At 47.2% G+C, this 25,361-nt stretch overlaps 1 protein-coding gene across 1 annotated transcript in view; it reads left to right on the top strand.

The window, feature by feature from the left end:
• The window catches only part of LOC135258204 (voltage-gated potassium channel subunit beta-1-like), a 39,930-nt gene extending 19,427 nt beyond the window's left edge, over positions 1-20,503 (top strand). Inside the window, exons 3-14 of the mRNA XM_064341505.1 lie at positions 1,611-1,648; positions 4,244-4,323; positions 4,978-5,022; positions 6,256-6,300; positions 7,358-7,401; positions 8,297-8,383; positions 11,533-11,618; positions 13,027-13,147; positions 14,916-15,010; positions 16,032-16,152; positions 17,367-17,455; positions 17,943-20,503. Coding sequence (XP_064197575.1) covers positions 1,611-1,648; positions 4,244-4,323; positions 4,978-5,022; positions 6,256-6,300; positions 7,358-7,401; positions 8,297-8,383; positions 11,533-11,618; positions 13,027-13,147; positions 14,916-15,010; positions 16,032-16,152; positions 17,367-17,455; positions 17,943-18,032 — 941 coding nt within the window. The 3' untranslated portion in view covers positions 18,033-20,503. The remainder of the gene's footprint in view (positions 1-1,610; positions 1,649-4,243; positions 4,324-4,977; positions 5,023-6,255; positions 6,301-7,357; positions 7,402-8,296; positions 8,384-11,532; positions 11,619-13,026; positions 13,148-14,915; positions 15,011-16,031; positions 16,153-17,366; positions 17,456-17,942) is intronic.
• Positions 20,504-25,361: the final 4,858 nt, after the last annotated feature.

Genomic DNA, 25,361 nt, shown 5'->3' with positions numbered 1-25,361 from the left:
TTTGACCCATTTTATCTGCCTTCGCTGCAGGGAAGAATAGATTACCATAACAACTAAAGGCCCATGTGCTGCTAATTGCTGTAATTTGCTGCTAGGTCAGAGCTCTTCCTGGCTAACTGCCCTTGCCATCTCAGAATTTTCCAATCAATCAAACTTTATTTACAAAGCACATTTCCGACAGAGGGTGCAACTCAATGTGCTGTAAATAAAAAAACAGGGTGATTGAAGGATATAAAAAAAAACATTTAAGTCCTAAGGACAAAACTAAAGGACCAACGAGAGCAAGATGCTCATTCTGATCCAGAATGAGTTTCCGAGGGCCCAAGTACTCCTACACGCAACACCAAACACAATTTATGGAAGGAGAATTGCAACTTGAATCGACAGACTGAGAAGGACACCACAACAGTTTTTTTTTGTTTTTCTGGATTGATGTCTTTAAAAAGAGGAGAGCAATAACTGAACCGCTCTCATCCCCCTGAAAGATTAAACTGTAAGTAGGGGCCATTAACTGGAGCAATCAACAAGGAAACACTTAAAATGTCCTCCCTCCTAATTTCTCTATTATAAACAAACACATATTTTATATACTGTATACCAATTACAAGAGTTATATTCTTTTAAATAGAATGGCTCGATGCTTCTTCCCCATTGTTCTTTGCACAACACTCATAGAAAATGCTAATGTTCATTCAGGAGAGCACAGACAAGTGTGCGCTCTCATATGAGCATGTGATGCATAAACTGCCACTTCTTTAAAATGAATTTGTTGCCCAACGTAGGGTTGAGTACAGTACATCCAATCCCCCCCCCCCCAAAACTGGAATGTCCAATCAAGTGCAGTCGCAGCCGCGTTCATACTGCGCTGCCCCACTTCTGAATCAGGAGAGGGTAGACGTTCGCGGTTCTCCTCCGAAAACACGCGGTGTCGCCCGTTGCTGCTTCCCACATGGCAGACTCCTGCCGAGTTCGCACAGACCAGAGTCAGAGGAGGACCTTTTGACATGGGACTTTGACCGCAGTTTTTTTTGACCGTCCGATCGACCAGCAGGGGTCGCTAGATGGCAAAGGACGCAGAACTTTGTCCGACTGAACCCCGCCCATTCCCTGAGTGGCGCGTTTCGGCAATTGCCTCTTCGCCCTGTGGAGCTGCCGGCCACAGGCAGCGGTGGCACAGTCCGGATTCGATCCGAAGCCGCGCGGTTCGTCCACGCACCGCGGCGTGGCGCCTCAACCGAACGAGCCACGTAGCAGCCCTTCTGCGTCGGGTTGAGGAATACATCATTAAATGTGTGTCACTGTTCGAAGTTTGAAAAAAAAAAAAATCTTTTGTGTTTTTTGAGGAATTGCATGAAAGAAATGTCCAAATTGATGATGTGCTCACCGGGTAGGCGCTGCAGTGAGAACGAGAGGAAGGTCAGATGCCCTCGGCTCTGGAGCACGCAAGCTTCTGTCTCTAATTAAAGACCAGTCTTTTTTTTTTTGGAGATTTGTGAGGAGTGTGACCTTTTCGCTCGTTTGTCAGGTTGAAGCACACTTTCTTCTCACCTTCCTTCCACATGACGTTCTCTCTCTCTCTCTCTCTCTCTCTCTCTCTTCCTCTCTCTCAGGAACTTGGGTGACATTTGGAGGCCAGATTTCTGATGAGGTAAGTGGCGTGTTTTTTAAAATCAACATTCTTAAAATGACGTAGCTACACTGCACCAGTTTTCTGGGCGCAGTTTCTATATTTTATTTGGCTTTAGTTTGTACGTGTCCATTTAAAATCAAGGTGGGAACCTTTTTGGTCAGCACTGTCTGCCGGTGGCAGTGAAGAACCCTAGAAATTTTGAATAAAAAATACTGAAGTTTTCATAATTGGTAGGAGGGGGGGGGAGGGGGGTAGAATTGCCAAAAAATGTGTGGCAACAAGGGCTCCGCCCCGGTGACAGAAGCCTGGAGGAACAGGATGGCCGCTGCGAGATGAGTCACTAAGCTGTGAAGGGCAAGAAGTTCAAGCTCCGGAACGTTCCAGATTGCTGCTGGTCAAAGACTGTGGTGGGGGGGCGGGGGTGGGAAGGGGGGGGGGGGATAAAGCTGAAATGAAGCAAAAGAAGAGGCTCTGTCAACAGCATTTCTGCTTTCTTGTTTGATTGGGTTGCGGGGTGCTGGATTGACATGGGGATGGGGGAAAGGGGGAGGGGAAATGTTTAAAATGCTTTTTGAATGGTGAGTCTGACTGAATGGACAGAATCCACTGGTATAAGCGTCTGCAGTCCCCTGAGAATGACAGAGCAGATCTCTCTCTCTCCCTCTCCCATTCTTTCACACTCTTTCTCTTCCCCCCTCTCTCTCTCTTTCCCTCTCCCTTTCTTTCACTCCCTTTCTCTTCCCCCCTCTCTTTCTCCCTATTCCACATCCCCTTCTCTCTTTCTCTCTCCTTCTCTTATTCTCTTTCTCTTCTTCCCCCCTCTTTCTTTCTCTCTGGCTCTCATTCTCTCTCTCCTTCTCCCTTCTCCTGTTCTCTCTTTTACTCTCTTTCTTTTCTCCCCCCACCCCCCCAGAGGTAAGAGACTGCCGCAGTCATAACATTATCCATTCTGTGCTGCTGTGAGCTTAACAAACCCCCCCCCTCCTCTCCTGGCCCTCCTCTGCAGCTTTGCTACAGTCTGCAGTGAGGAGTCTGTCCTTCACTTCTCTGCAGAGAGTCAGAAAGCTCACAGACAGGAATCTGTCCTTCACCACTTTGCAGAGAGTCAGAAAGCTCACAGACAGGAGTCTGTCCTTCACCTCTCTGCAGAGAGTCAGAAAGCTCACAGACAGGAGTCTGTCCTTCACCTCTCTGCAGAGAGTCGGAAAGCTCACAGACTGGAGTCTGTCCTTCACCTCTCTGCAGAGAGTCAGGAAGCTCACAGACAGGAATCTGTCCTTCACCTCTCTGCAGAGAGTCAGAAAGCTCACAGACAGGAATCTGCCCTTCACCACTTTGCAGAGAGTCAGAAAGCTCACAGACAGGAATCTGCCCTTCACCACTTTGCAGAGAGTCAGAAAGCTCACAGACAGGAATCTGTCCTTCACCTCTCTGCAGAGAGTCAGAAAGCTCACAGACTGAAGTCTGTCCTTCACCACTTTGCAGAGAGTCGGAAAGCTCACAGACTGGAGTCTGTCCTTCACCTCTCTGCAGAGAGTCAGAAAGCTCACAGACTGAAGTCTGTCCTTCACCTCTCTGCAGAGAGTCAGAAATCTCACAGACTGAAGTCTGTCCTTCACTTCTCTGCAGAGAGTCAGAAAGCTCACAGACAGGAGTCTGTCCTTCACCTCTCTGCAGAGAGTCAGAAAGCTCACAGACTAGAGTCTGTCCTTCACCACTTTGCAGAGACTCAGAAAGCTCACAGACTAGAGTCTGTCCTTCACCACTTTGCAGAGACTCAGAAAGCTCACAGACTGAAGTCTGTCCTTCACCTCTTTGCAGAGAGTCAGAAAGCTCACAGACTGGAGTCTGTCCTTCACCACTTTGCAGAGAGTCAGAAAGCTCACAGACTGGAGTCTGTCCTTCACCACTTTGCAGAGAGTCAGAAAGCTCACAGACAGGAATCTGTCCTTCACCTCTCTGCAGAGAGTCAGAAAGCTCACAGATAGGAATCTGTCCTTCACCACTTTGCAGAGAGTCAGAAAGCTCACAAATGGGAGTGCATCCTTCACAATCTGACTAACAGCACACACACACACACACACACAAACACACACACACAGAAGAAACAAAAAGTTTCTGTTATTTCTCAGCTGTGGGCTGATTTATGTGAGAGGGTGCAGGAGGATCCAGCTGAAACTGTGATTTTTTTATATATCCAATATCCTAACAGTTATTTCTTGCTGAGCTGGTCTGCTTCCACTGAGATGGCATCAATATCATATATATAATAAAGATCCCCATCACTTTTCATTGTTACTCAGCACTTAATTGGTCGATTAAAGCAGTTGACTTTAGCTGATTTGTTTGGCTTGAATGGGATTCCAGTTTTAGGGTGAAAACAAACACCATCAAACCGTGTGGCTGTCCAGGGCCAGGGACAGAAACTCCTGTCCCATAACTTAACTCCTGAATGAAATATCCGGCCCATGGAATAACGATTTTGGAGAGGAAAAAAACCAAATCTGGACGGGTGACAGAATTAAATGGAACAGACCAAACAAAGCGAGACGATGAATCTGCGGTCGCGATAAAAGTACTTTTTGTGCTGCAGTGTAACTCTCTGTCCTGCAGGTGGCGGAGCGGCTCATGACCATCGCCTACGAGAGCGGGGTGAACCTCTTCGACACCGCGGAAGTGTACTCCGCCGGAAAGTGAGTCACTTCCTCAGGAAACGGCAGTCCTTCCGAACTCAAATCGCAGCGCGGCGACCACAAACTCTACCGCCTTTATGCAAATTCTGCCACGCACTGGTTTTGAGGCGAACCCACTCATATCACGTTACCCCTCGCCGACTCTGTGATCCCGGGGTGTTGTCACGACCAGTGGCTTTAAACTCTGCCGTCTTTGCCCAAATGAAAAAAATCTTCTAGTCCCTAAACCACTAAACCATGCCTGTAAACTTGGCCGCCTCTTTCCCGAATGACCTTTCCCCAAATTACTTTTTTAAAAGGTGATTACTTACCGTAAGTGTGCAAAAACGTTTTATCGCATGAAACTCCAGTAACACGACCAATGATTGGCCACGGTATTTGTTTTGCACCAATCATTGGTCATGTTATTACATTGTCAGTGTGCTAACAGGTTTAGCGAGTGCTAAAGATCCCAGTAGACCAGCCTAAATTCCCCAGCTTTCTCCAGACCCGAAAGGGCTGTGATTTCTCACAGCAGCGTGCCAGCTCCAAGCAGTCAGTTAGAACGGCACCGTGAAATACTCTGTACATTTCGCGCAGTGTAATATAAAATAATGCTCACAGACTGTACGGTGAAAAAGTAGAAGTTTCCCCTTTTTGCTTCGTATTTTACAGGGCTGAGATAACCCTGGGAAACATTATCAAGAAGAAGTGCTGGAGGTACCTCTGTGTGTGTGTGTGTGTGGGCATGTATTACTGTCTTTGTGAGAACCAAATGTCCCCACAAGGATATAAAGATGAGGAAAAATATGCAAGGTGGGGACCTTTTGCTGGTCCCCACAAGTTCAAGAGGCTGTTTTAGGGTTAGGACTTGGGGTTAGGGTTACAATTCGGTTAAGGTTAGGGTTAAGGTTAGGCATGTGGTGTTTGGGGTTAGGGTTAGGGTTAGGGTTAGAGGTTACGGAATGCATGTAAGTCAATGGGAAGTCCTCACAAGTATAGCAATACAAATGTGTGTGTGTGTGTATATGTGTGTGTGTGTGCCTGTATGTGTGTGTGTGTGTATATGTGTGTGTGTGTGTGTGTGTGTGAATTGTGAGTACATTGTGAGTACATGCGCTGGAGCATTGTTATTTATTCTACCACATCTTCGTTAGTCAAGGCCGTCTAGTTGCTGTTTGTTTATTGCATGTTTGGGATTAAAAGACCCAGATAATTAATTTATGGATGCTCTCCATCTAGCATAAGACTTCCATTTATACTCCCCAATGAGGATTAACTCATTTTAATTTACATCAGCTCAGAGTGCATGTTCCCCGATGGCATTTGCTAATTAAGCAGAGATAAATAATTTCTTTGTTTGTTTTAATTACATATCTACATATCTGTGCGTGCATGTAGATACAGTATGTTTATGTGTGTGTGTGTGTGTGTGTGCAAGCCTGTGCAGGTGTGTGCGTGTGTGTGTGTGTGTGTGTGTGTGTGTGTGTGTGCATATGTGTGTGTGTGCTAAGAGGGCGGTTCTCTCTTATGTGTGTTTTTGCTCTTTCTGCTGTAAAGTTTAGCAACGCCAATTGCAGTTACATATTGGTACAGGTCAAGGTCTCCTTGTTGGTTTTCCTGCGGATGTTTGCATACACCGTTGGTTTTCTTGTAGTTTGGCGGCCGCGCTTGTAATCTCAGCGAGCACAGCTGTCTCTCGTCTGTGTGAAAATCACACAAACGGCACAGCGTTTCCCAGTCAACGCAAACAGTGCTTCCGATTGGCTGAACCGCTGCTTAGCGATGAAGGGTTTGCTTAGCGGTCTGTGCAGTTAAAGGCAACACTGGCTGTCAAAAGGACAGTCAAATGGGTGTGCTCCTGAGTGACTGTGTCTTCATGACGAGTTCTTAAAGGGGAAGTCTGTGCTCCTCTTGGCCATGACTGATCGGTCTTCCCTGTCTCTTCCCCAGGAGGTCAAGCCTGGTCATCACCACCAAGCTGTACTGGGGGGGAAAGTAAGTGTCTGTCCCTCCCCTTTAAAGTCTTTAATTCCTTCACCCCAGACTGATAAACCTGCACCACATAGAGATCACATCTCCCTACACTTCCTGCAGTTGTATCTGTAGCATGTACATTACACCACCCAGTTCCACCCTCCTGCAAAACCTACACCGTATAACATACACCATCCACCTCCACCGCTTATTTCCAAGCCGAGAGCAGATAACATATACCACCCAGCTCCTGCCCTCAGCGGTAAACTACATTACCCATGAGGCTTCATGGCTGTGCTGGCCTGCAGTGATCCACAGTGCTGTCACTCTCACATACAGCTCTCTCCCTCAGCACCGCGTGCGTGGAGCACAGCGCTGACACAGCTGCAGGAAGGGACTGCATCAGAGGGGGAAAAAAAGAGAAAGAGAAAATACATTTTTCATCCTGTCATTTTTTTTTGTGTCCTTATGGGAACTGCCACCTATGGCTGAGTAAGGGAAAACACTGAATAAAAATAAATAAGGCTTCGGAAGGAACACGGGGAATGCTTTCACCACGCTGTCAGCTGGAAGTGACAGATTAAAGAGCTGTGTTCACAGGGCCACTGTGTGTGTGTGTGTGTGCGCGCGTCTGTGCGTGTGTGTGCGCGTGCCTTGGCCATTTGCTGATATGGGTTTATGCTCTACACCGATGTTTCTGCCTTTTATGAACATTTCTATGGCACTAATAAGAGTGTGTGCGCGTGTGTGTGTGTTTGTGTGTATGTGGGTGTGCGCGTGTGTGTGTGTTTGTGTGTATGTGGGTGTGCGCGTGTGTGTGTGTTTGTGTGTATGTGGGTGTGCGCGTGTGTGTGTGTTTGTGTGTATGTGGGTGTGCGCGTGTGTGTGTGTTTGTGTGTATGTGGGTGTGCGCGTGCGTGTGTGTTTGTGTGTATGTGGGTGTGCGCGTGCGTGTGTGTTTGTGTGTATGTGTGTGTGTACACGTGTGTGTGTGTTTGTGTGTATGTGGGTGTGCGTGTGTGTGTGTGTGTTTGTGTGTATGTGGGTGTGCGCGTGCGTGCGTGTCTTTTTGTCCCAGAGCGGAGACGGAGAGAGGCCTGTCCAGGAAGCACATTATAGAAGGTAATTCTGCTCTCCGTCCTCACTAATACCAGGGATTCCCCCCACCCTTCCCTCTCTGTGCTCTCTTCCTTTCTTTGTTTCCCTCGTTCTCGCCCTCGCTGTGCTTGTCGGGCCCTGTGAAGCGGCGCGCGTCTCTCTGCGTCGCCCGGTGAGAGAACGCTCGCTCTGTCAGGCTGCTTCGTGAGAAAGCAGCTGACCTTGCCTTGCTTCGCGAGGGACGTGCGGATGCTGACGCGCGCGTGTGCGTGTGCGTGTGCGTGTGCGTGTGCGTGTGCGTGTGCGTGTGCGTGTGCGTGTGCGTGTGCGTGTGTGTGTGCGGGAACTCTGACCTTGCGCTTCTCTGGCATTGTGTCCTCTCTCTGGATCTGTGTTTCGGCACGGTGGTCTGACCAGATCCGTGTAAACGCCACACTCGCGTCCCTGCTCCCCTGGGGTCTGTGATCGGCACACTGGTCTGAGATCTGTGATCGGCACACTGGTCTGGGATCTGTGATCGGCACACTGGTCTGAGATCTGTGATCGGCACACTGGTCTGGGATCTGTGATCGGCACACTGGTCTGACAGGATGTGCTCTCTGAGGATACGCAATAATCGCTGTGGTCAGGCAGGTCAGGCAGGTCGTGCAAATACGTCTCCCCTCTCTCTCGGGATCTGTGATCGGCTCTGTGGCCTGACAGGCTGAGTGAGCATCATGCTCACATCTGTCCACTCTGTGATACTCAGCGCTATGGCCTGGCAGGTCATGCTAAATGTTAGGTTCACCTCTCTCCTCTTGCCCTTCTCTGTCCCTCTCTCTCCTGCTGTCTCTCTCTCTCTCTCTCTCTCTCTCTCCCTCTCCTGCTGTCTCTCTCCTTGTCTCTCTCTCTCTCCCTCTCTCCTCTCTCTCTCTGTCAGGACTGAAGGGCTCCCTCCAGAGGATGCAGCTGGAATACGTGGATGTCGTGTTTGCCAACCGCCCTGACAGCAACACGCCCATGGAGGGTGAGCACTTTGGGCCGGTGTGTGTGTGTGTTTGGCGTGGGGGGTGGGGCTCAGATTGATTGATTGGCGCTGTCACTGTTGATGCCATGGCGATGGAACCCCCCTGAGCACCGGCCTCAGCCGAGTGGAACCGGGGTAATGTGCAGCAGTTCACCTCATTAACACAGGCGATCTGGATTACGTTTCCCCCCCTGGGGCAGCTGGGTATTTTTGGCTGGTCTCAACAGGTGTTCCAGAGAGCTCTGGAGAGGCTGGGTTTGTGGAGCGCAGAGGTGTGTCTCTCTGTCCTGGCTCACGCACACACAGACACACGCACGCACACACACACACACGCACGCACACACACACACACATGCACGCACGTACACACACATGTACGTACACACACGGGGCCCACACACACAAACATACACACACACACACGTACGCACACACACACACACAGACACACACCCGCACACCACACACTCCGCTCACATCCACGACACGTTAGTCACACACACACACATTCCGCACACACACACACACAGACACACACCCGCACACGTGCATGTAGTTTTGTCACGGTTGCTCGTTGTCTGTGGGGCATGTGGCCCTGTGATGTCACGGGTTAAGTCTCTTCACATCGCTGTCATGTCTTCCCCTGGTCCCAAATCGTCCTGCGGCCCCAGCTCTGCGCTCCACCCTCTCCCTCCTCCGCACGCGAGTCACTAACCCAGGAGGAAGCAGCTTGTGTCTCACAGGAAATGACCCGCACAGAGAATGCACTGTATGTCCTCAGTACCAAATATCCATTTTTTTTGGTTGCTTATTTCCCGTTTCAGATGGCTGATTGTTACTTCCTGTCTTGTTTCTGGGCTGGACATTTTTGTCTCTTGTCTTATCTCTGGGCTGGACATTTCCTGTTTTTGGATATGGTCTTATTCTTATTTCCTTCTCCTCTCTGTATGACCTTGTCGTAAATCTCAGAGGCAGAGGTCGAATCTCATGAACAGCCCGGGGAGACCCCGAGCCTGCCTGGGGCCCCGAGCGCTGGGGGCCCCCCCAAGGGCTGAGTTTTAGGAGTTTTGGGGTCACATGATGACAGTGGAAGTCCGTCGGAAGGGGGGGGGCCCTGTCTCTAAAATGGGCTCTGTTGAAACTGAGCGGGAGGCTTTTCATTCCGCTAGGCCTCTGCAGTACAAGATGATGATGATGGCGCAGCTCTCCAAGGTTAGCCTAGCGCCGTGACTCATCCAGCGGTGTGTTATTTACAGGCTATCGCGCCGGCTATCGGCCTGCAATGCCTCCCAGCCCTGGAGCCGTGGGTACACGCTACGTACGCTACTCTCTCCCAAGTCTCCCAGCAGAGCCGATGTAATTAGCTGGGCTCGATCGAGCTGCTAATTGCGTATCGATCCGGTTTCGACTTGCCTCAGCAGTCGCCGCTGGTCGCTTTTCAGGTGAAATGCGCGGTGCGCTCGCGTCGGTGCGCTCTGTGCAAAATGAGCTCTCTGTTTCTCAGGCCTGTTGCCCCCCCCTTAAGCAGTTTGACTTTTATTGCTCCTGGGAGAAACAAATTTAAAAACCAGATCATCTCGTCGCTGCGTGCGCATTTGTCTCCTCATCGATTCGGAAACAGACGGCTGTCTTTGGAAGTCAAGCTCAGATCGGGGTTGTATTGACAGCACAATCAGACATCGTTATGCAGCTGGCAGGTGGATCCACAAACCCGCCGGAACAACAGGAACAGGGCTGTGGAACACCGAGGCGGCGGACCTTGCTGAAGGGCACAAGAGGGCCGTCTCACCCGTCACTCAAAACCTACTTCCTGTCACATGTCCCCCGACAAACCGGCTGGCTCTCGTCCTCTGAAAGGGCTGTTGGCTTCCACTGCATGTCTCTGCAGTTAACCGCAACGCCCCCTCATAATGTCGCCATTGCCTGTAAGGTGTCACACTAATATCACAAAGTGTGAGATTAGGACGTTCTTGACTGAACATTCCGATGCTGATGTCACAATCACTGCCGGTGACTGAAAGCAGAGGAGTTCTAGAACACGACTTGGAATTTTGAGGGGGGGGGAGAAAACATTCCACAGAACCTACTCTTCAGAGGGGTTAATGCCTTTAGTTATTGCGGTCGCATTTTGGTCTCCCTGTTAGCGTTTCCTGCTCTGCTCAGCTGGGCCCGCGTTGACGAATCGTCTCAGAAGCAGGCCTTCTGGTCCTGGCTCGGCCCCGCCCTCCAGCTCATAACGTCTTCAGGCCGCCGGGCCCTGCTCCCTGCTCAGCTCTCCCGCTGTGAGGCGATTCAAATGTCAGGGCCCTGGCCTGCCTGTGTGTGAACCCAGCCTTTAAATCTCAGCGGGACGTCCCACTAAAATAAAGGTTTGACTATAAGAGGGGTGGCCGGTCATGTGATGTCAGGGCAGACTGGCAGCAGTCCGCTCAAGGGGAACACGAAGGAGCTCAGGGCTGTTTTTCGTTTTTTCCTGCTTCCTGCTTTTCACTGGAGGAGCACTAATGCAACCAGAATGTCTGTTTGATAAAAAAAAATTATAACCCCCCACCACCCCACCCCCACTAAACTCCAAAATAGTGTAATTCACCCACAGCCAGCAGAAACAGCCCCCCTGTCACAGCACCCCCCCCCCTCCCTCGCCCACTACCAAGTTTTTTTTTTTTTGGTTTTCACCACAGTTGAAATGAGGCCCAGCGGTATCTGGCTGGGACACCTGCGTGTCCCCCGAGCCTGCTTTGTGTTTCCGTGAGCGAGCGCGTGCGAGGAACACAGCTGTTCCCGTTTTGGAATGTGCTGTGTACACAGTTTAAAAAAAAGACAATTTTGTGCCGTAAGGGTTTTTTTTTACCTCGCTGCAAGCCTCATTAATCTTCGCAGGTGTGAAGACAGAAAGGATTTATCATTGGTGAATTATTTCACACGTGTCTCTGTCTTTTCCTGTTGACCTGGGGGTCCTGTGTCAGCTTTACAGCCTTGTTTTCTGGATAATTTCATGAATCAGTCGAATAATTGGTTTTCTGAGTGATTGATTGACATGTTGATTGTCTGTTTAGCTTGTTTTTTTGTTTTTTTTTGGATGGTTGAGTTGGCTGATTGGCCGAATGGATGGACGGATGATTGCTGATTGGTTAGCCTTGTCTCCACAGAGATTGTGAGAGCCATGACCTATGTGATAAACCAGGGCATGTCCATGTACTGGGGGACCTCGCGGTGGACAGCTATGGAGATTATGGTGAGAGAGGAAAACCTCCAAAAAACCTCCGTACAACATCGGCACAACCTCAGGTCAACCTTCATAAAGTTCCATACCAACCTCAGGCTAACATTCAAAAAGCTTCCACACAACCTCGGGTGAACCTTAAAGCAACTTCCACGCAACCTCGAGTCAACCTTAATGCAACTTCCACGCAACCTCAGGTCAACCTTCATAGAGCATCCACACAGTCTCCATTCCATCTATGTGGATCCGTAATACAACCTCCTTTAAGTCTTCCATAAGACTTGATCAAACACCTCCTCCCTCACAGTGCATATTATACTGTATGTGCACAGAAACAACCTGTCTATCACAACATAATAATCATTTTGTCGAGTTAAATAATGCAGATTTTTCCCCCTGGTGAGTTCCCTGAAACAGACAGAAATTCTGTGGGGAAATAAGTGGTATTTTGTGAGAATAAATTTGCGCGATTTGTCCCGCTTTATTCCTGTTCATTTGAACGGCTCGTTTAATGAAATGGAAAAAGGCTCTGAAACCTGCTTGTGCTGAGTATTGTTTCATGCCTGGGAGAGCTGGGAATTGAGGCATTTCTCTGAATTACATTATTTTTAAACAATTATGTAAAAAGTGGGGGTTTTTTCCCCCTCAGTTTAAAAAAAAATTACAAAAATGGGATTGTGAGCAGAATGTTGGCTTTTTGCCATTGCTTTCTGGGTCGTTGTTTTGCATTTCGTCATTGTGGTTTCATTTCCAAAGAAAGCTGATTCTGTGAAATTTCTTATATGGAACAGTTTGTACCTGAGGGAGGCTGCATGTATATATGTATGTAACACAGAATAGAGTTATGGCAACAAATGAATACTTTATCCACATTTCATTAGCATTTTTTCCCCCTATGGTTACCTACAAATCCTTCAGTTTGTTTAAGCCTTTCGTTATAAGCCAAAATAAGAACAGACTCTTGTGTGTTCATAGTCTGTATGAAGTGAATGTGCTCTCTTTTTTAATCGCTTCTTCCCCTCTCCCTCCACCTCTCCCCCTCTTCCTCTCCCCATCTCCCCCTGTCCTCTCCCTCTCATTCTCTCCTACCCCCCTCTCTTGTCCCCCTCTCCTCCTTTCTTCTCCACCTCTCCCTCTCCCTCTCTCAATTCTCTTTTTTCAATTTAAGTTGCTTTATTGGCATGAAATACAAATGTAATTATTGCCAAAGCATACATATAAAAAGTAAAATAATAATAATATTATAATAATAATGATACATCTAACAATATATATAAATAACAGCATTGACAGCAACAGAGGTAAATCAATAAACATGTACAATGTTTATATGGGGTGGGTGGTCACTCACTGTCTCTCTCTCTCTCTCTCTCTCTCCCTCTCTCTCTCTCTCTCTCTCTCCCTCTCCCCCCCCCCCCAGGAGGCGTACTCTGTGGCCCGCCAGTTTAACCTGATCCCGCCCGTGTGCGAGCAGGCGGAGTATCACTTCTTCCAGCGGGACAAGGTGGAGGTGCAGCTGCCTGAACTCTACCACAAGATAGGCAGGTGTCAATCACACACGCCAGCCATCCGCCAGCCAATCGGAAGCAAAGGAGAGCGTGCCGGGCTGTGATTGGGTCCTCTCTCCCACATTGGGGAGCGCTTATGATCTGCTAAGTAGACAGCAGAGATTACATTGTCAACATATAACGTGAGATGTGGCATTGAAGCTGTCCACCTATTAGCAAAAATGCTGCTAGGTTGTCCTTTCAGGTGATGGCTCGCTGCTGTTGAACAGCCACACGCTACCGCTACATGCTACAGCTACACGCTACATGCTACAGCCACATGCTACAGCTACAGCTACACGCTACATGCTACACGCTACACGCTACGAAATAACAGCAAAGGAGGACAATGCATTCACAGCCTTGCATTGCGCATACGGAATACATAAATACATACATTTACATACATTTACATACTGTCAGTACAATGTGTTTGCTCAGCCCGATATTTACTGAAGAGGGCTAATTCCCCTGATTATGCGGATTGCAGCTGCGATCTGTGGGCTTTGCGCTGGAACCCGCCCTCCTGGTTGCTGGCCCAGATCCTGAGACGCCGCACTGCCGCGTTTGCAGAGGACTGTCTATCTGACGAGGGCTCGAAGTTAAAATCCTCCACAGTGCCGAGTGAATGCCCGATTGGGATGTTTAAATTTGAATCAAAATGTACCGAGTGCGCGACACAAAATAAAAATAAATTTAATCTTCAAGTGGGGCACGCCAGGCCCCCCCCCAAAAAAGACAGTAATTCGGATCATCGGATTGCACCCACCTCCTTTGAGGGGGATAAATTGGGAAGAGGTGGTAAGTGGTGGTGAGGATAAAGGACTGGAAAAAAAAGCCTCCATTCTCATCCTTGCTATCAAAAATATTATATGAGCTTCCAGGAAGGCTGGTTTAGCCAACATGAGTGCACATGAATCTCTCAAAATATTACCAGATATTTTTAAAACCAGCTAAGAGACTTATGATAATGTATTGCAGCCGAACTTGGCTTCCTCGGCGTGCTCGAAAATACTTCTGGTAGTATAAATGAAAAACGAGACTCTGTCTGTAAAGGCGGCTATATTTGGGAGTACCGCCATTGAGTACACTCACACACACACACAGACCCGCACACACGCGCACACGCACACTCACACACATTTTTTAATGCCCAAGCGTGCTCACTGCAACAGTCCTCTCCGCCTCCGTTGTTGATTTTGGAGAGCAGAGATCAATCGACGACGCCAGCCGACGCTTCTAATCCCAAGAAGCGCCCCGATCGACCAGCAGGGGTCACTGGTGAACAATGTGGTGCTGTCATCCCAGCATGACGACTGATGGTCGTGCTAACTGCCCCCCCCCACGCAGCTACTGGCCGTACTCAGCACCAGCATGGTCCAGATTCGATACCAGACGGTTGGGGCCCATCCATGCACTCTAACTGCTAACCGTGCCTTAGCAGGATGAGCCACCCAGCAGCCCCCAGAAGGCAGTTTTTTTAAAAATACATTTTTCCTCGTGTCTCCTTTGAGAACAGGAAAGGATGCTCTTATACCTACGTCAGCACCAGGTGCAGGGTGTGAACACCCTCCCTCACAGGGAACAAAGAAGGGTTGCCAGATCTCAGCTGGCTCCAGGATCCACCTGTCAGGAGGATGCCCTGTTATGGCGCGTCGCGTGTTTCCGTGCTGTGTAGCGCTGCGTTTGTGTTTTTAGCAGCCGTCTGTGGTGCAGCCCTCACACTTCTTTCCACCCGTGCCGCCCCACCCGTCTCCCGCAGGTGTGGGCGTGGTCTCGTGGTCCCCGCTGGCCTGCGGAATCATCACGGGGAAGTACGACAACGGCATCCCAGAATCCTCCAGGGCCTCCATGAAGGTATGGGGGCAGTCATGTGATTCCCTTTCTGCCAGCTGATTGGCCAACACTGTGTATCTGACCTTATTTTCCCATAGGTGTTCTGTTTACTGAGCAGCTATTCGACTGTGAACCCCATCTGTTCGACATAAATCAAAGGAAAGGAGGATCTTCAAAGGAAGATCTGTTTGGTACCTGGAGATGTCAGCGTTGTCGGTTAGGCTGGGCTGTCTGTTGATCTGACTTTGTCTGTGCTTCCGTATCAATATTCATAATGCGCCAGTACGTATAAACACTTTTAGTTTCAGCGATATCCGAGGGAATATCTAGTTATTAAACAGGAGGTCTGTTCCTTTTCCAGTCTCCTGCGAGTTGATTTTTTAATATGAATTCTTGTCTCTTTTTTTCTCCCAACTGGTAATCCCTAATTGTGTTTATTGACTTTTCTCATCACAGCAAATCCTCTGTGAAATAGAGACCAGCATGTTTCCTCTGAAGCCTTAGGCTGGAGTAGGGCACTTTCTGCTAGATTAGTGCACTTCCTGCTGGAGTAGTGCACTTCCTGCTGGTGTTGTGCACTTCCTGCTGGAGTAGTGCACTTCCTGCTGGAGTAGTGCACTTCCTGTGGCCTGTTTTGTTCACCTTATGGGGAGTTGAATTGCGTTTCTTTGGTGACAGGCCCAGTGGGGGTGTTTAAGAATTGGCTCTGTATTCATAAAGCATCTCAAAGCAGGAGTGCTGATTTAGAATGAGTCTGGCCTTTTAACTCATTGTGGATACAGTTAGGCTACAGACAGGGGAAACCATGGAACTAGATCAGCTCTCTGAACCCTGAGGCACTTCACGAATGTGGGAGTCAGCCTCTCCTCTCTCTTCTCCTGTCCTCCCCTCTCCTCGCTGCCCTTCTCCCTTCTTCTCTCCTCCCCCCCTCCTCTCCCCCCCTCCCCTCCTTTCTTCTGTTCTCCTCTCCTCTCCTCTCCTCCCCCCTCCTCCCCTCCTCCTCTCCTCTCCCCCCCCCCCCCCCCCCCCCCCCCCCCCCGAGTCGTACCAGTGGCTGAAGGATAAGATTCAGAGTGAGGAGGGCCGGAAGCAGCAGGCCAAGCTGAAGGAGCTGAGTCGCATCGCCGAGAAGCTGGGCTGCACCCTCCCCCAGCTGGCCGTGGGTAAGGGGGGGGGGAGCGGGCAGCAAGGGGGGGGGCAACAACTCACAGCTCTCCCACGCAGACATTCCCATTCAGGCGTACTGCAAACACAGTTGACGTGCAGTCTCTTTATGCAGCTGGGCATTTCACTGAAGCAAATCAGGTGCGGTGACCTCACTCCAGGGCACCAGGGCGGCGCCACACCTGGGAGTAAGACCTGCTGTGTTTGAGTTACAAGCCCGGCTGCCCCGGCACCCCCCTCCAGTTGTTATTGCACCGCCGCGTCAAATATCACGCGCGCCTCGAGAGCCGCCAAGTCTCTCCTGTTCAGTGTCGCGCGCGCCGAACGCGACACCCTGCTAACGCAGTGCGCTAATCCTTATCGTGCCGGCCTGGTCTCCACCCCCCGTCAGAGGGAGGGAGGGAGGGGGAGGTAAACGACTCCCCACTCGCCTCTCAGGTCTGCTGTAAATCAACAAAAAAAAAATTTTTTTTTTGGCCTAATACAAGTGTCTTGAATGACAAAAAACGTCACACTCTAAATATTTTCAAAAATATTATTATTTTATTTCCATAGAATGTCCCTTGTAGTGTGGATTTCAGCATAGCAGAGACTCACGACCCCTACAAGGGGCAAAAATGAATAGCCAGGTCTTGGGAGAATATACTGTGCGTACTTGTAATATAATGCTCTGTGTGGAATTTCGCATTAATTTGTCCTTTCAGTGAGGTACCGTTCCACCAGTGTTTGTCTGGGTTTAAAATATCAGACACTGCTTTAGTGAACCCAATGTAATTGAGTGGGTGGCTTACCTGCAAATCTGTGCAGTTATACCCCTTTTCCCATTATAGAGCGGGAACTGGGCCAATTCCCTCTGTCTGCGTTCAGCGTGGTTTTACACTTGGGTATACTGCCACCTGCTGGATGTCACCTGTATTTTCTCTGCCGCTCATTCCCATCTTAATTGCGGATTTTAAAATAGAATTATTTCGCCAGCTGTGAAGTAGCATCTACAGTCTGGACATATTGCGAAAGTATCCATAAATAGTCTGACCTGCGGCCCCAACCAACTGGAAGCAGCAGGCTCTCCACATCCAGGCTGTGAGGCATGCCACACCATGATTTCTCCAGTGATGGTTCTGTTCAAATTCAACTTCGTCCTATAGAGGAAACACTGCCACCCAGTGGGCACCGGCAGTATTGCGTTATTTTCCCTTTCCCCCCTCCCCTCCAGCCTGGTGTCTTCGGAATGAGGGCGTGAGCTCGGTGCTGCTGGGAACCTCAAACCCGGAACAGCTGACGGAGAACCTGGGCGCTATACAAGTGAGTTTCTACACTTTAGCCGCGATGCCTTAACAGCTCCCTGCCAGCCCAGTCTAATTAACTGTCCCAGCCCAGTCTGCCTTTTCACTCTCTTAAAGTCACATGACTCATGATTCCAAATTCAGAACGGATGTCAATGCATTCCGTGTTCCTAGCACACGTTTGAACTGATACATTTGTAGTATGGGATTTTAAATAAAGTTCTGCAGCTTTGTTCCCTGCAACACCTGTTCTTACGTTTTTGCACTCACACTCATGCCAAAGTTTTAGCTTTGTGTTGTGCTGCTCTATTTGAGAACACCTACTAAATGCTTAAAGGTCAGATAGTGTAGAAGTAAAATTCATAGAATTACAAGTCTCCATCGGACATTTTATTGAAACAAAGCAAATGAAATGGAGGCTTTTTTTTCAGGGCAGGTGTGTTCAGATGACTTGGCCATTTGACACGATGCAACATTTTTATTTTTGTTCTCTCGTGCGCACGCAGGTGCTTCCAAAGATGACGTCGGACGTGGCGTCTGACATCGATCACATCCTGGGGAACAAACCCCACACAAAGAAGGAATCTCGGTCGTAGGGCCCACCCCAGGGACCCCCCCCCCCCCCGCCCACTGCTCTCGCTCCCTGTGTGGAGGGGGGGCTGGACGATCGATAGCGGGTCCACTCTTTGGAGCTCCGCTCCGCTCCTGGCCCAACTCATGGCCCTGTCCCTGGTGTGGTGACACCCGCCACCCGCCACCTACCCTGCCCTCCGCATCGTCCATGCGATCCTCCTTTCTTTGCATCTCGTGCTGAGCCCCTTTGTGAAAAATTAAAATGCATGCATGCGTGGGGGGAATGGGATGGGGGGGGGGGGCGGGCAAAAATGAATCATAAATGGGTTTAATACTGCAAACCAAACAACAATGCAGACTGCAAAAAAATGAGAAACCTTAATCCAACCTGTGTGCTCTCTGTTACTGTGTTATTACACATGTATTAACTTTGTTAAGTCTGCTGGATCCGCCCCCCTCCCTGTGAACTGTGACCTCTGCCTGGCCCCTGTGGAATGGACTTCCTGTCTGAGAGCGAATAAGAAAGGACTGATGCTCATAAAGGATTGACGCTTATGCCTCTCTGAGGAAAACGGATGGAGCAGCGGGATTGCGATTCCTTGTCTTTGTCTCCTCCTGCAGGCCAGCTAGTGAACTGCAGTATGGTCATTTTGACAGTAAGGAAACCTCACCTTGGCCAAATAGCTGGTGCTGGAACATCAACCACAGATTTAATAATGGAAACTACACAAGAACACTGAAAACTAAAGCATAAATGTGAAACAAAATATGATACAGAAAAGATTAATTATTGAATAGCGGATTAACATGGTAAAACTATCCAAAAAAGACTCTGAAGCCCTTTATAGAAATTACATATCAAGTGCAAATATATCTATAGTCTACTCTCTGAAGTGATGACAAACAGAAAATTTCCTGAATGTTTCTCTGGACAGAACAACCTTGATTTCTAAATCAAACTGTAAAGCACTAACAAACAACAACAGGACTGAACTGACATCACACTATTGAACTGAGGTAGCCCGCATGGACCTTTGTTCAAGAATATGCAGTCACATCCCTTCTTTCCCCTATCGACCTGGAGCCAGGCCGACCCTGATAAGTGGTTAGACACTATAATTGCATGGAACCGATTAAAGAGAAGAGCCTTGACCTGTCAGGCCAGTCCAGGGGCGGGGTTGGTGAACTGCACTGTGACATCACATCTGCTAGCTCGAATGCTATTGGAGGAGAGCCATTTTTACTGATATTCCATAAAGGGTATCTTTCCGCTTTACCAACTGAAAGTTTGCATGCGTTTCCAGTAACTGCCTTGTGACACATTCGTTTTCTTGGTATCTATTTTCTTTTTAAATCTTTCCAGAAAGTTAGTCGATAGCTACGTTAGCTGATTTTACATTTAACGGATCACAGAAAGCACAGGCAGCCTAGCTGTAGCATTACTTATTAAGCAGCATTGCGCTAAAACGAATGAATAAAGTCAACCCATTTTTAAACGCGCGGTAGCAAAGTGAAACCTTAAACACTGTGAACGCTTCCTTCCCATTATTGCATAAGTCTTCAGTCTGCTGTAACGCGCTTTCCTGCTTCATAGATTCGGTCTACCATAAATAGGAGTATTACTGCTTGACTGCGGCAAACCTCGCACGTACTGCAAAAGCGCGTTATAAAAATGAAAAAGCGCTACTCGTCGTATGCAAGTGACTCCCGTGTCGTTTCCCGTCTGCAAAAGGAACTAATGACCGTATTTTCACGTCTTTTGGTTCGTGATTTTCCATCTCTGGCATACACCTTACTAGGTTAAATTGTTGTTATAGTGTAAATATTATTATTACTATTATTATTATAATTATTATTATTATTAATAATGCATTGCTGTAATGTATCAATACCATCTCTCGGACTCTAACACACCGGGTACTGCAATAGTTGCAATGCTCCCCCGTGGCAGTTTTAAATTTTTAACCATGGGCTCTTTTCTGAACTCCTTGAGTTTGACAAAAAAAAAAATTCTAACTACTTGTTTGTGTTAACAGTCCAAAAACGATTCCCCATCATGTGACCTCAAGAAACTTTTAGAAAATACAAGGCCAGGTTTCAGGGTTGGAGATAGTAGAAGGGGCAATTTTGCAATTTTGACCCAGGCCCAAGGGGGGCCTGGATACGAGGTGCAACTATTTTTAATCTGTTATAAAATATATTATATTGGCGGGGGGCAATATATTTTGTTTTGGGCCTGCAAATTCATAGCAGCGACCCTGCTGGATTTACTGATGGTTTTTGCACATGCAAATTGTAACTTCACCAAAGCAATCCGTGGAAACTGGAAATATAGTTTTTTTTTTTTTTTTTCTGTGAAAATCTTCAGTAAACCTGGCCCTTAGAAGGGACGGTTTATTATTCTGTCTCCTCAAAGTAAATTGAATTATAATTTGCTCCAGGAAAACCACTGAAGCCAAACGATTACAATCGTTTTCTAAAATATTGAGCTTTTATGATGCTTTCTCGCCATTTCACGGACCTCCTTTGCCGCAAAACAGCAACTTATGTAAATATATACAGTATATATATATTAATAAATAAATGTATATTATTTAGCTTGAATAAATAAAGTTAAAATGTTGGGAAAGTTTCACCCTCTTTCGATTATTATTCTGGTTATTTATATTTTGACTTGAGGATATTCAAACATTCAACAGCTCTCACCAGCAGCAGGGAGACAATCAAGGTGAAAGGGAATGAGATTAAGTTTAAAATATCACACAAACTGTTTAAACAGAGAAATAGACGACAGCACTTTTCATGGTTAAGGAGGAGCGTATGGATGACTACTCATGAGTTTTCGACTGTACTGTGTTAGGATTTCGCATACCAAAGGTCATCGGAACAACTACAAAGCACAGGTTTGATAAAGTACAACACTCAAAATGTGTATCTTAGTGTGTGTGTCTGAGTGTGTTTGTGTGTGTGTGTGTGTGTGTGTGTGTGGAGGGGGATCTTTGCTTTTTATTTAAGTGTTCATGTAGAGCAGCACACAAACAGCTACACCCAACATCAATCACAGTGCCTGCCAACACGTGAATGGAGCTTACCAAGGGAGGCAGTTCAGTCTCCCTCAAGCAATTATAGTGAAAAACAAACAATAACGGCAAATAATTTTCACAAGGTCATTATTTTAATGCTTATAGGGTTCCTGTAAAATGCCAAAATCCATCATGATCTGAATAAAACCGTAGCATCCTCTGCATGAAATTGACAAGCAATATAACGAAACAAGATATGCATTCCGTGAAGCCGTATAGGTTACTATTGATGTGCAGTCCTCGATTCACATAATTTAATCGTGCCATGACAGCTTATTTCCACTAGAGGGCGATGCAAATCATCAACGGTAACCTACGGCTTTACGGAGTGCAGATGTAACATGACTGGTAATATCAGGATACGGTACATATTTACATAGCCTGACCCTAATGGGCACATGACCCCGTATGAGAAGTAGGTAAGGTTGAGCTCCCTCGAATGTCTCTGATAATCAAATGCTTAAACAGAGAATTGCAGGGTTTTCATGTAGTTTCTGGAAATTGTGAGGGAGGATATTAATCAGCATGGATAGGATTTCAGAGACAGAATTACTCTCTCTCTCTCTCTCTCTCTCTCTCTCTCTCTTAAATCAAATTCAAATTCAAAATGCTTTATTGGCATGAAATACACTTGTACTTATTGCCAAAGCGTACACATAGAAACAGGAATAGGAAACATGAAATACAAACAACATTGTGGAAACGACAACAATGCAATCAACAGTGTGGCAATGGCCACAGCGAGTAGGCTATACAACAACAACAATAACAATAATAAACGATAATAAACAATAATAAATCTCTCTCTCTCTCTCTCTCTCTCTCTCTCTCTCACTCTCACTCACTCACTCACTGCTTTCACTGCCTGTCTCTGCCGGGTGGGGGTGAAACTGAGGGATGAGGATAAACGAGTGCAGAGGGAGTGGAGAGAGAGAGAGAGAGAGAGAGAGAGAGAGAGAGAACAGGGTGTGCTGGAACTACCTGGTTCCTTGGCGGCGGTATCTGTTCTCCCTGTCTGTAATCACTTCATAAACTCGGTCATTAACGTGAGCCGACCTTCCTGCTGTCTTTAACTTTCGCTGGCGGGCGTATCAATGAAAGCTGAAGCCTGCTCCCGTGTGTCCACGTGATTCGTGTTACGGTGCCACAAGCCACAAAAGAAACCATCGTTTGTGTTCAGCAGCGGCAACCAACCCTGTTACTGGAGATCCTACCGTCTTTTAGGTTTTTACTTCAACCCTAACGAAGCGCACCTCATTCAACAGCCAGAGATCTGGCTGAGCTGCTAAATAAGTAGGGTCGGGTGTGCCAAATTAGAGTCGAAAACCTACAGGATGGTAGATCTCCAGGAGCTGGTGTACAGAGTTTGTTAGGGCATTTTAGTCGGGGTAACAAAGCCAGAAACTGACACAGCCCTGGAGGAATAGGATTCCTCACCTCCGGCCCATGTGGGGAACCTTTTTACCTGCCTCCTCACTCCTCCAAAACAAAAGAACAGGACCGGCAATCACGTAATGGATGCAATCATGTAAATGCCATGTAAGTCGCTGATTAAGTAATTACTCCAGTCAGTGAGTCTGCTCTGGCGAACGTGCCCCATGGCTTTCACCTTTCGTAGACAGCGATAATCCCAACACATGCCAAAAAAAGAAGAAGTGCAACAGCATGCTCCTAACTCCTAACTGCCAAATCGACAAGTCTGTGAACTCTGCACCAAGATTACTAAATGGCGCCTCACAAAACGATGCAGAATAGAAACTATACAGTCATCTCTGTTGTGACAAGACATTTTTTTTGCAGATCAATGTTCCACGTGATGTATTCCTTAGTGCAGTCCAGAGGATGATCTGGCACAAATGATAAGATGATGATGTGAGAGTCTGGTGTTTTGTGTGTGTGTGTGTGTGTGTGTGTGTGTGTGTGTGTGTGTGTGTGTGTGTGTGTGTGTGTGTGTGTGTGTGTGTGTGTGTGTGTGTGTGTGTGTGTGCGTGTGTGTGTGAGAGTGAGTGAGTGGGAAAGGGAAACTCCTTGATGTAACCTACCAGAAACAAACAAAAAATAGCCTATATTTATCCTAAATACATATTTAAAAGAAATTCACAAGACATTCATTTAAACAAATGTCACTCGTGAGTAGGTTTAACCAAAACATGTACCCTACTCAAATGAAAAAGACTCTCAGTTGCTGAAGAGGCAATTAGGCCGAACAGGGTCCAGTTACACCTTTTTTTTTTAACATAAAAACTGTTCATTTGGACTCCATTGAAGTGAACACATTTGTATTGCGTTTTCAAGGCAAAGTAAACAAACAAACAAACAAAAAACTTAAAATGTAATATGTTGACAAAAGTTTCTTACAACAGCTACAGCGTTTACGGGACATTTACAATGACATATCAAAAGATGGATTCAGAAATAACAAAAAGGAATCACGACAGCTCCCTGGTCATTTCTACAATATTATTCTACGGTCTAATCGTTTTGCTCGCTCTGTTCGTTCTTTATGAGTTCTTTCTGCATTCCAGAAACGTTGTAGCTAAAACAAACAAGTGCACGTTCGCCATTCAGTTTAGCAGAGGACGTTTCCACATACTTCTCAGATGTGTGGATGTGACAGTGCATTCTGTACATAACCGTGTATTTGAGAGGTATCTGCTAAGTTTCATAGTCGCAGAAAGGAAATCTGAACACAGAACACACACACACACACACACAAGCACAATCAGTGCCTAAATGAGGTCTTCCCACCGTAGTGGGACCTTGTGACCACAGAGATGAGTCACTCTCCGATGGCAAGCCTTGGTATCGTCATGCCGACTGAGGGTCAAAGGTCAGGTGTTCAGCTCACAGTCATTATGGGAGGCCACAGTTATGCAGGAGGTACAGACATCAATCAACATCTGAGAGAGTGTGTGTGTGTATGTGTGTATTGGAGGGTGGGCTATGTTAAAATGGCATTTAAGGAAGGGAGAAAAAGATTTCAAGGGCAGGGTGAATCATAGGGTGACTGAAATGTGTCTCATCTTATCTTAATCAAATCCTTTTGCGGTTTGATTGACGCAAGTGTGTATTCTCTTATCATCCGGTCTCGAAAATACCAACATACCCCTCTCACGGGGCAAAATATAGCCTGGTGAGTATCACAGTGTGTGCTCTCAAGTAACTGTAACTTAAAACATACTGTACTGTTGTGTGAAATCTGTCATACTCCACTTTATTAATTTATTGATTTGCCACTATGGCTAACTGGTGAAGTATCCGTGGCATTCTGCACTATTGTCAACCTGCTGAGTGAGTTTCAGGGTCATTAAAATTCTCTCTCTCTCTCTCTCTCTCTCTCCTGCAGTTCAGCGTGACGTGTTGGCTCTTGTCCATCCCGTTTTCTTTTTTCTCGTTTGGGAGATGAATCTCGGGTTCTCACAGTTCAGAGATAGTCATCGCTCAGCAGAGACTTTCTGGTGAATTTATTACGTTTCGACATTAGCTGAACCCGTCCACCCTCAGGTGTACCCACATCGCGCGCGACACACACACAGTGGCCCCGTGACAACTAGATGTGTAAATGGACCATGGGCACATTTCACTGTCTTTCACCTAGAGCAGGTGCGACCTTCCGCTAACAGGGGTGATAATGTGTCTATTATTGAGATTATCCTCACAGTCGATGACCTCTTGACAGGAACTCTCGTTTCCTCGGCTACGCACAGCAGCAGTTGGCGTTTACCTCAAATTCAAACTGTCACGTGTGATTCCGCTCAAATTCTGACATTTTCATATATTTGAATAATTGCTTATTCCGTCTAAGCAGTAACGGTAAGATTGTCGTTGGAACTAGGCTATAACTGTGTGAACTGAGTTCCTTCTTTATGAGTTCTTTCTGCATTCCAGAAACGTTGTAGCTAAAACAAACAAGTGCACATTTGCGAAATCATTGCCAAAAACCATGATTTGCTCTTATGAAGTGACTCATTAATGGTGACAAAGTTCTGACAAACACCATGCAGTAAAAAAAATGTTCAATCATCATGACAGTATCACTGTGCTTATGACTATACGAGCCAGTTCACGGGAACTTTGGAAAGCAGAAATGTGTTTGAAATGCAGTAAATGTTTAGCCTAACATTTAACCCCTTTCAACACGCACGCATTCCCCTGTTGCAACAGCATCCTCGTGTTGTTACTCTTCCTCCTGTACGCAGAGTGTTTTTGAATACAATCTGCCAAATGCAAACGAGAGCGAAACTCGAGGGCCAATTTTTTTTCACTAGG

Source organism: Anguilla rostrata, chromosome 6, assembly GCF_018555375.3.
Source record: "Anguilla rostrata isolate EN2019 chromosome 6, ASM1855537v3, whole genome shotgun sequence".
In the NCBI taxonomy this organism is placed as follows: domain Eukaryota; kingdom Metazoa; phylum Chordata; class Actinopteri; order Anguilliformes; family Anguillidae; genus Anguilla; species Anguilla rostrata.
The sequence above is the reverse complement of the archived record's forward strand: the minus strand, read 5'-3'. Positions and strand labels throughout refer to the sequence as shown.